General features: G+C 46.9%; 2 protein-coding genes across 3 annotated transcripts in view; one reads left to right on the top strand and one right to left on the bottom strand.

The window, feature by feature from the left end:
* Positions 1–13,698, top strand: part of LOC139046710 (serine-threonine kinase receptor-associated protein-like) — a 96,158-nt gene that overhangs the window by 37,169 nt on the left and 45,291 nt on the right. The window lies entirely within an intron of this gene.
* LOC135911471 (transmembrane protein 45B-like) lies at positions 549–13,250 on the bottom strand. 2 transcript variants are annotated; one of them, XM_065443777.2, is made up of 2 exons: positions 13,075–13,250; positions 549–2,022 (listed from the first exon to the last, which is right to left on the bottom strand). In XM_065443777.2, exon 2 carries the CDS (start codon positions 1,968–1,970, stop codon positions 1,158–1,160), a length of 813 nt encoding a protein of 270 aa, XP_065299849.1. In that variant the 5' UTR covers positions 1,971–2,022; positions 13,075–13,250; the 3' UTR covers positions 549–1,157. The 2 variants fall into 2 exon arrangements, with proteins under 2 accessions (XP_065299849.1, XP_065299850.1); XM_065443778.2 differs by lacking the exon at positions 13,075–13,250 and adding an exon at positions 7,636–7,735.

Below are 13,698 nucleotides of genomic sequence, written 5' to 3'. Positions count from 1 at the left end.
TTAGGTATTTTGCGTGTCATTGTTTTTGTCCTTACCAGTGAGTTTTCCCTTTCTATAGTTGTCAACTTGTCATGACTATGTCATACACGTCGTCCAGTTTTGTGCAATATTTTAGTGCATATATCAGAAGCTCGTCTACATTCCGGTGTTGAGAGCATTATATCAAAATCTTGTTTCTTTATACGTGTGTGTACATGAAACGGCATTCGCGTTTTCCAGCGCTTTCTTTTTTTGTTATTTCACCGTCTGTGAACTTTTGTGTTTAGTACTCTTGTATATGGCATGCACCTTTCACTTTTGCTCATTTTTGAGCGTGTATCACACCACGTTATAAGAAAAATGTTTTCGGTAATGAAGTCAATAAAGCGAGGCCAAAGATGTGTTGTGTTGGAAGTGGAAATTTTTTTATGTAAAGCCAGGGCTAATCTTAATCACATTCTGTGGGAATGCCCGCAGGCTCCCTCTGAGGGAAGAATAAAGTGTTTAGAACAATGGGAGACCTTATTACTCAGCTCCGATCCGGAGATTCAACTGAAGACCGTCCGACTGGCCGAAACCGGCGCTAGGTTCCAAGGACTCCTGGCCGTCGTCTAGGTGCGGAGGCTTAAAGCCTTCCCTACATGTGTTGCTCAAATATAGTTTTACAATCCAAATCCAATGTCCCGGTACATGTTGGTATAATATAAGTATGGGCGAGACTGCGTGCGTGCCAACGCATAGCCCAAGACGCACTACGCGCCATTTCGCTAGCAATGCCAATGCGCGGCGCAGCGCGCGCGATTGAGAAAAAAGAAAACACAACGCGCCGCGCACAGGTAAAAGCAAACAACAAAGTAAGCGGCGTGCGCGGCATGGGCAAAAGGGAGCGGAGCGGGTTGGCATAATAAAAACAAAAAGAAAAGAAAAACGTTTGGGAGAGGAGGCACCGTGCGGCTGCTGTTCCTGTTGCCATGACAACGTAAACAACCGCGTGTGCCGCCATTTTGCTTCTGCGTCGCCCTGCCGTTAGGGCCGTAACTGAAGGGGACCTCGGCGCTAGCGTCGAGAGAGCGTCTGCTCGAAAACAGCCACTGGCAGCCATGCGTAGAATTACCCCTGTGACTGAGCTTCGGCGCGCCGTGACCCGCGGACAGCTCCCGGCCGGCAGACTTCATCGGCTACTCTTTAACAAGGGCTTGGCAGAGGTCATCGTCGTCTTGAAGCACCGCGGAGGCATCTTCGCAGCACCTGCCGCACGTTCGGTTCACGGCCCAAGCCACGGCGCCCAAAGCGCCGAGATACGCCAGCACAGCCACGATGTGCCAGGTGAACACGCTGGCGGCCAGCATCATGTCCGAGTGGCTATGCACATCCCATGGCGGATGTTTGGGTAGCGGGCTGTAAAGGATGAATCCGATCTGCCAGAACCACGTTGCCTGCAACAGGCAAAAGCACGCGCGACCCAGGGACGCCAGCACGCTTCGGGGTCGACACATCTCGGCGAGGATGCAGGCCGCCTCGGCCACGGTGATGTAGACCAGGAGCGTGTGGACCAGAACGTCCAGCTGGGCTCTTCCGTGCAGGTGGAAGTGGAACAGCAGGCCCTCGACGGTGACGGCCAGCAGGAGCACCGCGTAGTCGGTGTACGGCGGGAAAGGGAAGCGGACGTTGGTCATGACGTCGACGACACCGCTGAGCAGATAGAAAAAGTACATGGAGATGTGCTGAGCGCTGTCCATATGAACGAAGTAGCCGCTCTCTATGCCCGCGGCCACCTCGTTGGCAATACCCACAGAGCAGGTGACAATCTTAGCGATGCCTTCGAAGCTGAAGCGCTGAGACAGACCGGGTATCGGGTACGAGCAACGGCAGACGTAGGGCCGCTTTTGCTCCCTGCTGCGGACGTAGTTGCGCCAGGCGAAAAAGGCCCACAGAGTTCCCAAAATGAACAGGAAGGTTCCGGGCAAGGCGTGGCCAAAGAAGGTTCCCATGGTCCCGACCGCTGGACAGTGACGTTCGAGGCACTCCTACTTTGCACTTGACCTGCGATAAGCAAAATGATAATGAGTACGATAAGTATGATTACGGCTGTGCGTAAATTAAGCCATAATGATTCTCGACTACGGCACCTCTGCGAACCACAGCAGACAAGCCACGAAGCAGGTAGTTACAGTAACGTGAAATCTAAACACCAATATACTATATAGAATCTGTTTTAATGAAAACCGACTTTGAAAGGTCTCATATCAGCTGTGTTAGCTTGAGGAGAACACCACTTGCAAGACCAATCACAAAGCGCTGTTAGCTAAGTAAGAATTGGTCATTATCATTGTTGTAACTCACTTCAGAGCACGTGTTTCTATTGCGGAATCGAAACCCAACAGATAATGAAGCAGTATTTTATTAGCACAAGTCCTTTCCTTAGTTCCAGTTTCTACAAATACGACATACGTCTTCAAAATCCGTGGCACAATGCATCGGTTTACCAGGTCATATTTATCAGCACCACATTTTCGACAGTGCTGATAAGTGGTAATGAAACATCAATGCTTCTTGCACAAAATTTGAGCGCATAACTTCTCCAAACCGATGCGAAACACATGATTTCCGCTAAAGGAACATCATTGGCTTGCCTGTTCAGTTTCACCTTCGCAATTGGGACATGCGCTCTAACGTGGCTAAATAAGAACGTAATTAGTTCAGGAAGGGCTGAATGACTCTAATTAGGGAAGACACTCAGTAGCTCAAACTTTCTTGCGGAACATCGTCTGCTCTGCCACGGGAAGCTAAGGCGCTAAAAATTAGTGCCGTTAAAGAAGGATGATACAACAGGTTTCTCATGAACAGAAAGTTTTCTAAAACTTTCAGCGGTAGCATACACCGTAGGTCCTAGAGGTCTCAGGACCGGACTTTTTAAGGGTTCATGTGCGAGGTCTGCTGCTTCTTTTTCTTCCTTATGTGCTGTGATGCACGCGTTACTCCACATCGGCCAAGATTACGAAAATTGTTCAACACAGTAAGAAGGCAATGGACAGCATAATCCTGGAAAATGTCAAGTCCCGCGTGGGTTAAGCCACATTGCAGCCACACTTGCAATTGACAAAATCCCCGATGGCGAATGCAGTACTGCACAGGAAAATTCAAATCATGGCAGCACAATAAAGGACAGTGTGTTCGATGTGGTAAGGTGTTACCTGTTGGTTTATAACTTGTATCCTGGACAGACTCATCTGTATAATGAAAGATTAGTTGCACCTTTAAAGAAAGTTCATCGATTATATTCTTGTATTTCCATGCACGTTCTTGCGCCTGTACGTTCGCGTTTTCTCGCAATGGGGATTGTCTCGTTTGCGTTTAATTCGACAACAGCAAATATCGCTTTCGATACATCTAGTAGGCGTAAAGCCTTTTGCAACAATGAAAACTTAACTTTAAAAAAATGAAGCGTTTGTTCTACCCGTACGTTCAAGTGTAATGGAGCGTAATTAAAGTTCCAACTCAAGCAGTTTCCGCGGTGCGGAGAGAAGACCTAGCATATCAGATTTATGAGGACATCAAGTAAATTGCTTCACCAGATTCAACCAAGTGACTTCTCGGAAAAAAAAATTGCGACAGTAGTGGAATAGAGAGAGCAATGAGAATTAGAAACAAACTTTGCGGGCACGGTCTGATTCGTCCTTAAATCGCACCTGCGTTGCGGGTTAATTGATTTTGAACTAGACATACCCTGTCTTTCTCGGAAACGGAGAGGCTGCACACTGTAAGCCAGCTGGACTCGCAAAAGCAGGCCGCTGCGTGATCATAAAAATGTTCGTCCTAAGGTCACGGTGAATCGAGCAGCTCCTCTGGAGCTATGGATTCCGGTTTTCGGAAAGACCTTGTCCGACGTGTCATGAAGTCATGAAAGTCATGAAAGCTTTATGAAAATTTGCGCTCCGACGGACAGAATCGGCGCATTACAGAGGCATAAATCTGTGATAGATATAGAAGACAATCACGTCGAAGTGCACCTGCCGAGGTTGGTTCTCAGCATCTGCTGAAGAGAAGCGTTGCCACAGATGCGCTCATATTTTGGGAACCACGTAAACTTTGCAGAGTATCCAATCTATAATTAGAATATTCTGATTACGTTGGCACCAGTAAACTCAGATTGACGGAACCAAGCCAGTATTGCGCAGAATCCATTCGTTATTCGTGATAGGCCTAAAAGTTACGAACTTTTGCGTAGGGAGTGACAACGCCGAGGTGCCCCCCCCCCCCCAGCTTTCCTCTAATGTTCGCTTTTTCTGAAACGTAATATTTCGATGATAATTTACGTCACAGTCGCCATATTGAAGGCACCACGCCGGCATTTTGCAGGGAACATAAAAGGGTTGTAGGAATATAAACGGTGACTGTTGAACGGAGTTCCGAGATCGCATCCCGTGGTATATGACCCTCCTCGTGTATTTTATAACTTAGATTAATCTGTTATAAATGCGTAGTGTTTTGTTATAAGCCGAAGGTCTTCAACAAAGAAGTCGACAGGTAAGATATAAATGTTTTAATAACGTACTGCAAAGCTATTTGCGTTGGGGATCACCTCGACCTGTAAATAAAACGATTCTCATAATACTCACAATTTGTGAGACGTGCTCCTATTATTCCACGAGAAAAAGAGCGTCTTAATTTGAGAAAGAAGAAATTATGACATGTACGCTCTTTCATGTCAATAAGGAAATGGATCGTGGAAGCCAAACCGAGAACGTGGAAGCCGAGTTGACCACTTCACCTTAGCACATGGGTAAAAAAAACATGGCTGTGGCTTAGCTAAGGTTAAGCCCAGGATGCGAGGCGTACTAGCCTTTAGTTTAGTTGTTGAACCACTGTTTAGCCTGGTGAACTGCGGTTGCTTGGCTATATTTGGTTCGGCTAGACGAAGAAACAACTCATGCAGGCGAGCGCACGAGCTGAGACCCGGCCATGTAGCTACGCGGCCGCAAGCGAGCGCACGAGTTGAGCCTCCGCTTTTGCAGCTGTTATGACGTCATATGGTAGCTACGCGGCCGCGCGCGGCGCAGCATGGAAGAGCGTGGTTGTGCGGCTAGTATGCTTCGCATAAAAAGCATAAGAAATTGGAAAGTCTCGATGTCTTGTGCGTTTATAAAGATAGCGCTGCTTCGGAATTCAGGCCAATAAGCGTCGACAAAGCGTCGTAAATTAAAAGTCGTGAGAGGAGTCCGAAGCCAACAGCACGAATCCCATCGTTCCCGTGGAATGGTTGAACGATTGTCGAGACAGAATTGCTTTACGTAGTTTTAATAGGGCGCTCTATGCCGGCAACCACTGAGGCCAGGCTCTGACGTCAGCCAGCGTCGTCGTTTATCACGGCGGAAATGTCACGCCTGCGGTTTGAACCCCGCGAGGAAGACGCTGCCGGTTCCTCCCCATCGTGCACATGTGTTCGGAGCCGCACAGAAGCTGTACACCGCGCGTTTTTTCAGCACGCGAATAAGGGGTGATGCTTAGCAAGTGTGAAGGTTGACGACCGCGTTCAGGACGTATTAACTTGATGCTGACGTCGTGAAACTATAAGGCTTGTTGCGATTGTGTCGCTAAATAAAAAAAACAAAGGAGTGCTGCTCTCGTTTCTTCTGGCTATGCTCGTGGGTGGATGTCGTGGCAGTCGCAGGAACAAAGCGAGTGTATGTGCCGTGACGTCGTTAGGCAGGCGCTTTCTGGGCGCTGAAACTGGTTTATAAAAGCAAGCGTTATAGTAAATGTCAGGGCTATGGTAGCCACTATATTTTGGGGGGAATTAAAGGTTTTTTTATTCGTTTACTTAAGGATGTAAGACGCTAAGCACGAGGTCGGGGGTTCGCTTTTCGACCGCGGCGGCCGCATTTCTATGGAGGGGGGGGGGGGAGGGGGGTGAAAGGCAAGAACGCTCGTGTGCGGGTCATGGTAAAGAGAGTCCCAGTCAGCGCTTGTCTGTGGTATTTGTTTCCTTGTGTCCTCGTCTTTTTCGCGCTGTTTCACCTTAGTCCCAGGTAGTCCGAATGAATCTGGAGTCCCCCCCTTAATGGTGTGCCTCGTAATCAGATGGAGGTCTTCGTACGTAAAATCCCAGAATTATTTTTTTTCTTTTACTCGCGCTGGATGCAAGAAGTTTGGCATGTACGAGCCGTAGTATGGGAGGACTTCGAAGCAAGTCACTAAGGGTTGCTCCATTTGTGACAGTGGTATCAATTACAGTCTTTCCAATGGTATGTACTAACAGACTGATTGATTGATTGATTGATTGATTGATTGATTGATTGATTGATTGATTGATTGATTGATTGATTGATTGATTGATTGATTGATTGATTGATTGATTGATTGATCGATCGATCGACTGACCGAGTGGTTGGAAACCGACCGGCCGTACAAAACGACTGGATCGGTCCCCAAGCAACACAATGGCTACAAAAAACGCAGTAGAGGAGGGTCTCCGAGATTCCTTTTTTTGGCCATCTCACTGTCTTTAACGGCGCACTCGTAGCATGGCACGCGAGCGTTTTATTTTTCCATTCCGCCATTATCGCGATGCGGTCAATTAAACGTTCAACCCACGACGAATTAGTTACGACATACGAAAATTGCTTGTTTTTATCACTTTGTGTCCTTTAACGTCATTTCATTGATTGGCAGAGCTGCACGTTTTTCCAGACGTACTATCGTGCTTAGCATGAGCTACAACGCGCTTGCCTTGCATGGGGTGCTCTCCCAGCTAAAGCTGGTGGCGCTAACCTGCCACGACGTGTCACGCTCGAAGTTAAAAAGCGTTTCAAAAAAAGATTGCTGCACATTCGTGCTTGCAAAATCGGTTGAAATCGGTAGATTTCTTCATACTGGCAAAATGTGAACTGAAACGATTTTTTTTTTCTCTTGCCAGCGCGCATGCAGTTGTTGCCGTTATATGTCTAGATTGTGCCATATGCGAAGCAGGGACGCCAACACAATGACCTTCAAGTATTCCTCGCGCTGCATGTGGCTTGAAAAATATCCTCACGGGGAATCACGAAGTAGAAATAAACGTAGAAAGATCCCTAGTCCGAATCGTCAATGAAGTTTCAGAAAAGCCAGCACATGACGTTTGGTATAACTGAAGTGGTGCCTCAGATTTCGCTTCAGCCTAAAAATAACAACAAAAGAACACGCAAAGAATCGCTCGTTGCTCGTGCACTGTAAACGTTGATCGCGCTTTAGCCCTTATCTATTGAAAGAGTGGTGGTAGATTTTCTAGAAATTAAAAAAAAATATGGGGTTTTACGTGCCAAAACCACTTTCTGATTATGAGGCACGCCGCAGGGGGGGACTCCGGAAATTTGGACCACCTGGGGTTCATTAACGTGCACCTAAATCTAAGTATACACGGGTGTTTTTCGCATTTCGCCCCCATCGAAATGCGGCCACCGTGGCCGGGATTCGATGCCGCGACCTCGTGCTTAGCAGCCCAACACCATAGCCACTAAGCAACCACGGCGCGTTATTTTCTAGAAGTAGCCGAAAAAAATCTGCTTTTTATAAAGTTAGTAAACTTAGCGATCCGTCACGTTGACCACGAAGGAAATCGGTACATTCTGAAAGGTTTATTACTGAATTAATAAAATGGGAATACATAAGCAGACTTACTCATAAACTATGGCGTTCACGCTGGCTGCGGTTGGTACGCTTAAGATTCATAGCAGAGCGAAGGTCAGCAAAAACAGGGAGAAACACGAACGACGAGGCGCTGATCTTCAACTAAACAATGTTCCGTGCTGCGTAGCGAATATAAATGCAAAAAAGGGGTGTGAGGAAAGAATCATGACCTGACTTCGAGAAAGTTCGTATGAAATGCCGCAGCTCAAACGCGCACGTCCACAGCAGTCGAAAGGATTCTGCAGAAATTCTGTGATGTTTTTTTTTTTAATTTGATTAAGGCTTGAGCATTCATTGTCTCGGCTGTTACTTCGCTTTCGCGTATTTGCGTTGCTAGCTCATGTTAGTCTACTCAGCGCTTCTTCCGGAGCCAAAAAAAAAATGTTTACGGACACCTGGAAGACCAACGACAACTCGTCGCCAGGGCCAAGAGGGCAGTCGAAGCCAGAGGGTTCCTGGACTAAGGAGCCTTCCCACCTTAGGGTAATACCCGGCCTCGCCCGGGACACTGTTTCGTTTAATAAACGTTTTTCTCTCTCTCTCTACGCATTAATAGACGATTCTCAGAATTTATGTGGCATTTTACAGCGAAGCTGTACATGGCTAGCCTAGAACTCCTCCGGCGCCATCTCATGCGCGTGCACGAAAAAAAAAAAAATAGAGAGAGAGAAAGAGAGGCGCGTGATTGGCTGCGCCAGTAGTGACGTCGTTCCTCTCCGCCGCAGCCGAGCGCAGTGTTGCCAGGTTTGGCTACATACAGCCAAATTGCGCTACAGAAAAAAATGTTTGGCGTCGACTTGGGCGAGTTGGCTTTGTGGCTATATTTGGGCTACTGAAGATCTGCGACTTGGCTTTGTTTGGGCTATACGTGGCCAAATGTACACCCTTCGGGGTGGAAATTTGACAAACAGCAACAATGGTCGTCTGTCTTGCTTGCGTTTCCTCTCTTGAAAACGCTGCGCTCGCTACTTTCCTGTCGAGAAATGCTGTGTCATGCTGATAACGCGCGTACCGTTCGTGACGTGCAAGTACCGGGCTCGCAGCGTTAAAGAAAGGAAATGCGGGCAAGACAGATGACGATTATCGTTGTCTGGCTAGACACGACCAATAGGGTGCAATTTTGTTTAAGAGTGTAGTCGAATGTGAAAATATATGTACAGATGAAACTGCAAATAAAAAATGGCCATGTTTGGCTACAAATTTTTTGTTGCTCTTTTTTATTTTTTGGCTACATTTGGGCTACAATTTCTCTAGCTTTGGGCTACGCCGGCTTGCCCAACTTGGCAACACTGGGACTCCGAGAGCGCGCGTAGCAGTTTTTCTCCCGCTCCCGATTGGGTAGGCCACGCGTCATACGTACTCCTGAGGAGCAGGCAGCTTTGTTTTTTTTTTCCTGTCCAGTCTTGTCCGAGGGTGGCAACCGCGGGCGCGATTCAAACCGTGACCTATAGCTCTGAGCAGGGCAACGCTCAGAGCTAGAGCTATCACTGCTCTACCGCCGGGGGTTAGACGAAGAAAAACACGGTACTATGTGCGTTGCTGGAATGGCAAAACCATCTCAAATTTTGCTCTCAAGAGTGTGACTCGTAAGCAGCAACCAACTCGGTCGGGAGAGGGCACTACAGCCACGGTTCGAGCGTGAAGGAAGTGAGGGAATGGATGGATGGAGGGATGGAAAACTTTATTTGGTTCTGCAAGCTCGCAGTGAAATTGTTTATGAAGAACGACTGAGGAATGTGGAAGAAAGTAAATGGTCTGGGAGAGTGTTGATGTATTTGTACAGGAAAAACACTGATTCACAGTGGAGGAAAAGACCTATAGGCAGCTTACCAGCAAGTACGCGGCCTGTAGGGTGAGCAACACAGCAACAAAAAACGTCAAGCGGAAAGTCAGAGAGGCTGAAATAACCTCATGGGTGGCGGCAATGGAAATGAAACCTGCCATGAGTAACTACTTAAGAGGAAAAAAAAAGACGAAATCAGGAAAGAAACAAGTTATGGTAACTCAAAGGGAAGCTCATTACTTTTCGAAGCGAGAGCAGTATGAACACGCGCCTATAAAGCGATATATAAGAAGGAATAAGCAGCATGTGCTTGCGGCGTTAAACTATAGGGAAACGATGGAACGTGTTTTATTAGCATGTGAAGATATCTGCCCATCGGTCGATTTAGGCGCCACAGGGCTCCTTGAAGCACTTGGCTTCAGTGAGAGCAGGGGGAAAGTAATCGTGTCTGCAATAGAGATTAGTGAGAGGCGATTGAAAGTGCAAGAAAAGTAGGGAAACGACAAAAAGGAAACGTACAAAAACAAAGATCCCAATACGGGTCAGAAAATTTGGTGATGGGAATTCATCGTGCGTTTTTTCTCGTTTTTTTTTTCTTTTTTAACCTAGGTAGGACATTAAGCAGTATAACAGCAAGAACTTGGTGGCGCAACTCACCGCCCCGTTCCAAAGGGCGGTGAGTTTACGCTTATAGCATGCATCCATCCATCCAGCTTTGCACGACATACTGAACGTATGAACGTATACCACGCACCAGCAATATATATATATATATATATATATATATATATATATATATATATATATATATATATATATATATATATATATATATATATATATATATATATATATATATATATTTACTGTGATAATTAACTTTGAATGTTCATGCTGCTTCTTAATAACAGTGCTTGAGATCCAGAGAGTTTTCAGGTGCAATGTTTTTTCCCTGCAGAAGTCTAGACACCGGTGTTTTGATGTATGCCGTGTTTATGATGTATGTACGCGTGACATTATTCTAACCATGGGCTAGAAATTCAAATAACAAGGAGCATCGCTTTGTTTTTCCTCCCCGATTTTCCTTGTCTGTGAGGGAAAAAATAGAGAACAAAAACTTTTTTTTAACGCTTTGTTGTTATTTTTTGCAAGCTATTAATTCACCAAATAATTTACGACAGCAACAAAACACGAATACGCAGAAAGAGAACCCGATAACGTCTTATATCGTTAATCCTTTACAGAGGAGGTCCATGACCTTTTCGGCGAATACCTGAGCCCCCCCTCCTGCCACCTCACCGCCGAAATTATTTTGCCCTACTCGCGTCTACACTTCGACAGAAGCGTACTTACATTCAGGAAGTGTTGGATCTGTGTCCTACGGTGGAGGAAAAAAAAAAAGGTGTCCATCAGCTACGATGAGGACGCGACATGTATGCTCATGTGTGCGACAACGTGTCCACAGTTGTTGAGGAATCGCGGAATGCTTTCGGTTTAAGTATGTCAAGAGCCGTGGAATCCAGCACACCTTCGCCCTATTAATCAGTGCCTCGGCGCGACTTGATTGCGTCGAGGTGACCCGCGTCAGAGGCCCTATATGCGGACTTAGTCAAGCGAATTCTTCGACCGCTGCTTGAGACTGCAATTACTATGTATAAATGTCAGCTCAAGATCGCCATCTTTTCCTCGGCGCGCTTTCGGAACTGCAGTACCAGCGATCAAATTTATACAGACTGTCGTCGGACGAGAATTTGCGAACTCTGGCCTTCAGCCAGTGCGCTGTTTGTTATACTTCGGCCGACGTCCGACAAAGCCACACGCCGTTTTAGAAGTATGGCCACCTGCGTCAAGATTCCGACTGAGTTGGACCGAGTCCGACTACGTATACAGGTTCTTCAAAGCTTGTCTAATAGTAATTTTAATGAAAACGCTACGTAAGTGACGTGAAATAATTTGTTTGCGCATGCTAGCTGTCTATGTGCCCTTTGGCGGGCACAATTTCCGCCACAATTGAGAGAGTCCCCAAATGCATACTTAACAACAGCTACTTCATTATTTATTTCTTTCTTTTATTACAACGACTGCGGTCATGTCTCTATTTTGACATTTCGAGACAACCCTCTTGGAAGACAACGTCACAGCAACCCAAGAGCCATCTGTTCGGTCCTCCAGGAGCTTTCCGCTTCCTAGATGCACATCTCAGCGGCGGCACTAACCCGCCGTGGTTGCTCAGTGGCTATGGTGTTGGGCTGCTGAGCACGAGGTCGCGGGATCGAATCCCGGCCATGGCGGCCGCAATTCGATGGGGGGAAATGCGAAAACACCCGTGTACTTAGATCTAGGTGCACGTTAAAGAACCCCAGGTGGTCGAAATTTCCGGAGTCCCCCACTACGGCGTGCCTCATAATCAGAAAGTGGTTTTGGTACGTAAAACCCCATAATTTTTTATAGCGGTGGCACTGGCGCAGGCGGCGTTGCAACACCACGAGGTCAGCTTCCCGTGCAACAGCTGCACAAATTCTTAGCTCAGCTCGAACGGAGAACCGGCATATACCACGACGTGACAAAAAAAACATGACGAATTACTGGCACAGGCAGAACTGTAATGTCACCGTACTTCAGGATTCAAGAACTTTAAACCAAAACAGTGAAATGTGATATATTTGGACATGCTGTGCAGTCAGTTGATAGCTGAGCGTCTTGTTTAGTGGCTCGTGTTATCTGCACATTGGTTTTTGAGTTCGATAAGTGTGCGTATAAGGGGGTGCACCACCAATGACCGCCGCTCGTCGCACTAACTGGTAATATGGTATTGTTTATTGATCGTTTCAGATCACTGCGACAGCACTGAAGAGATTGTACTTGGGCTGCATGTCGCTAATAATTAAGCCAACTCTAGATATGTGATACTGAGATCTCAGTATTTGCATTCCAGCCACTTCAGTCGAATGATAAAGCCCAGTCGCTTGTATCTGATACCTTAAGCCGCCTGTCCATAGCTTTCGGAGCACATTAAAATGACCACTCGGAGATTTGACGTTAAACACGAGAAATGAGGGCAGTGATGAAGCTGTTACATTAAATCAAATTATCGGGCTTTACGTGCCAAAACGACGATCTCATTGATTATGAGGCCCACCGTAGTAGGAGACTCCAGAACGTGCATCTAAATCTAAGTACACGGGTGTTTTCGCATTTCGCCCCCATCTAAATGCGGCTGCCGTGGCCGGGATTCGATCCCACAACCTCGTGCTTAGCAGCCCAACACCATAGCCACTAAGGAACTGCGGGGGTGCTGATGATGTGGGACAGGCTAATTTGCTGCAAGGCTCGCGAAACGTGTTACCATAGCAACATCTCTCGGGACGCTGACAAACGATAGACACTGACAAATGAAGATTATGATGATGATGTGTAACATGAACAAATCTGCAATGTAACGGGGCAGTGCCACATGTCACTGAACTCGTCCTTATCACAAACTCTCCACGAACACGCACCGCAGATTTCGATCTGTGGCCATGGTAACATGTTTCAATGTTGACGCGGGTTTCAGCGTGGGTAAAGGGGCCCAAAGGTGGGACCAAAGAGTAATGGGTGTGCAATGTTAAATCATGGGCATGCAAGATTGTTAAGGTTGGTCTTACCTGTGGAACGAAGCCGCTCTCCCAGCCGGTCACCGCTTGGCTCGCACTCTTGGCCATTCCGTTGAAGTCCGTCACGCAGTCCGGGACTCGCAAACGCAGGAACAGCAGGTAATATGTACACCGTGCACTGCTTCAGACACCGCTGGATTCTTCTTCGACGTGGCTCTCCCCACATGCATCCAGCTCATCGCAGCCAAATGCCTTCACTCCTGTCTTGAAGCCACGCAGTGTCAACCCCCCACCCCCGCCTTCTCTCGTACCTGTGTGTTATACTATCGGCTTAAGTTTAAACACAAACAGGAAATAGCTGATAGGAACGTAATTACATGGAATTGTGAGGTGTAACCGCTCTGCAGTATGAAGTAGTCCCAAGTACACGTTTTGTAATCTTGATTAAGATGCTTTTACAAATGCAGGTGAACCGGAAAGTGTGACGACGCATTATCGTGGTTTCTGAATTGTTCGCGTTTGAACATATTTTGATCAAGCCTCTACTGCCTCCTGGGTCGCCCAGTACCCGCACATGCTGCCGCAGTATGGGGAGATATGCGGAAACATGAACATGTGCCGATCACGCAGCTGTATCTGTACAAAGGTCATCTGCCTGGTGAACAAAAAACACAC

This window comes from Dermacentor albipictus, chromosome 10, assembly GCF_038994185.2.
Source record: "Dermacentor albipictus isolate Rhodes 1998 colony chromosome 10, USDA_Dalb.pri_finalv2, whole genome shotgun sequence".
In the NCBI taxonomy this organism is placed as follows: domain Eukaryota; kingdom Metazoa; phylum Arthropoda; class Arachnida; order Ixodida; family Ixodidae; genus Dermacentor; species Dermacentor albipictus.
Note: the sequence above shows the minus strand (reverse complement) of the source record. Positions and strands in the feature narration are given on the sequence as shown.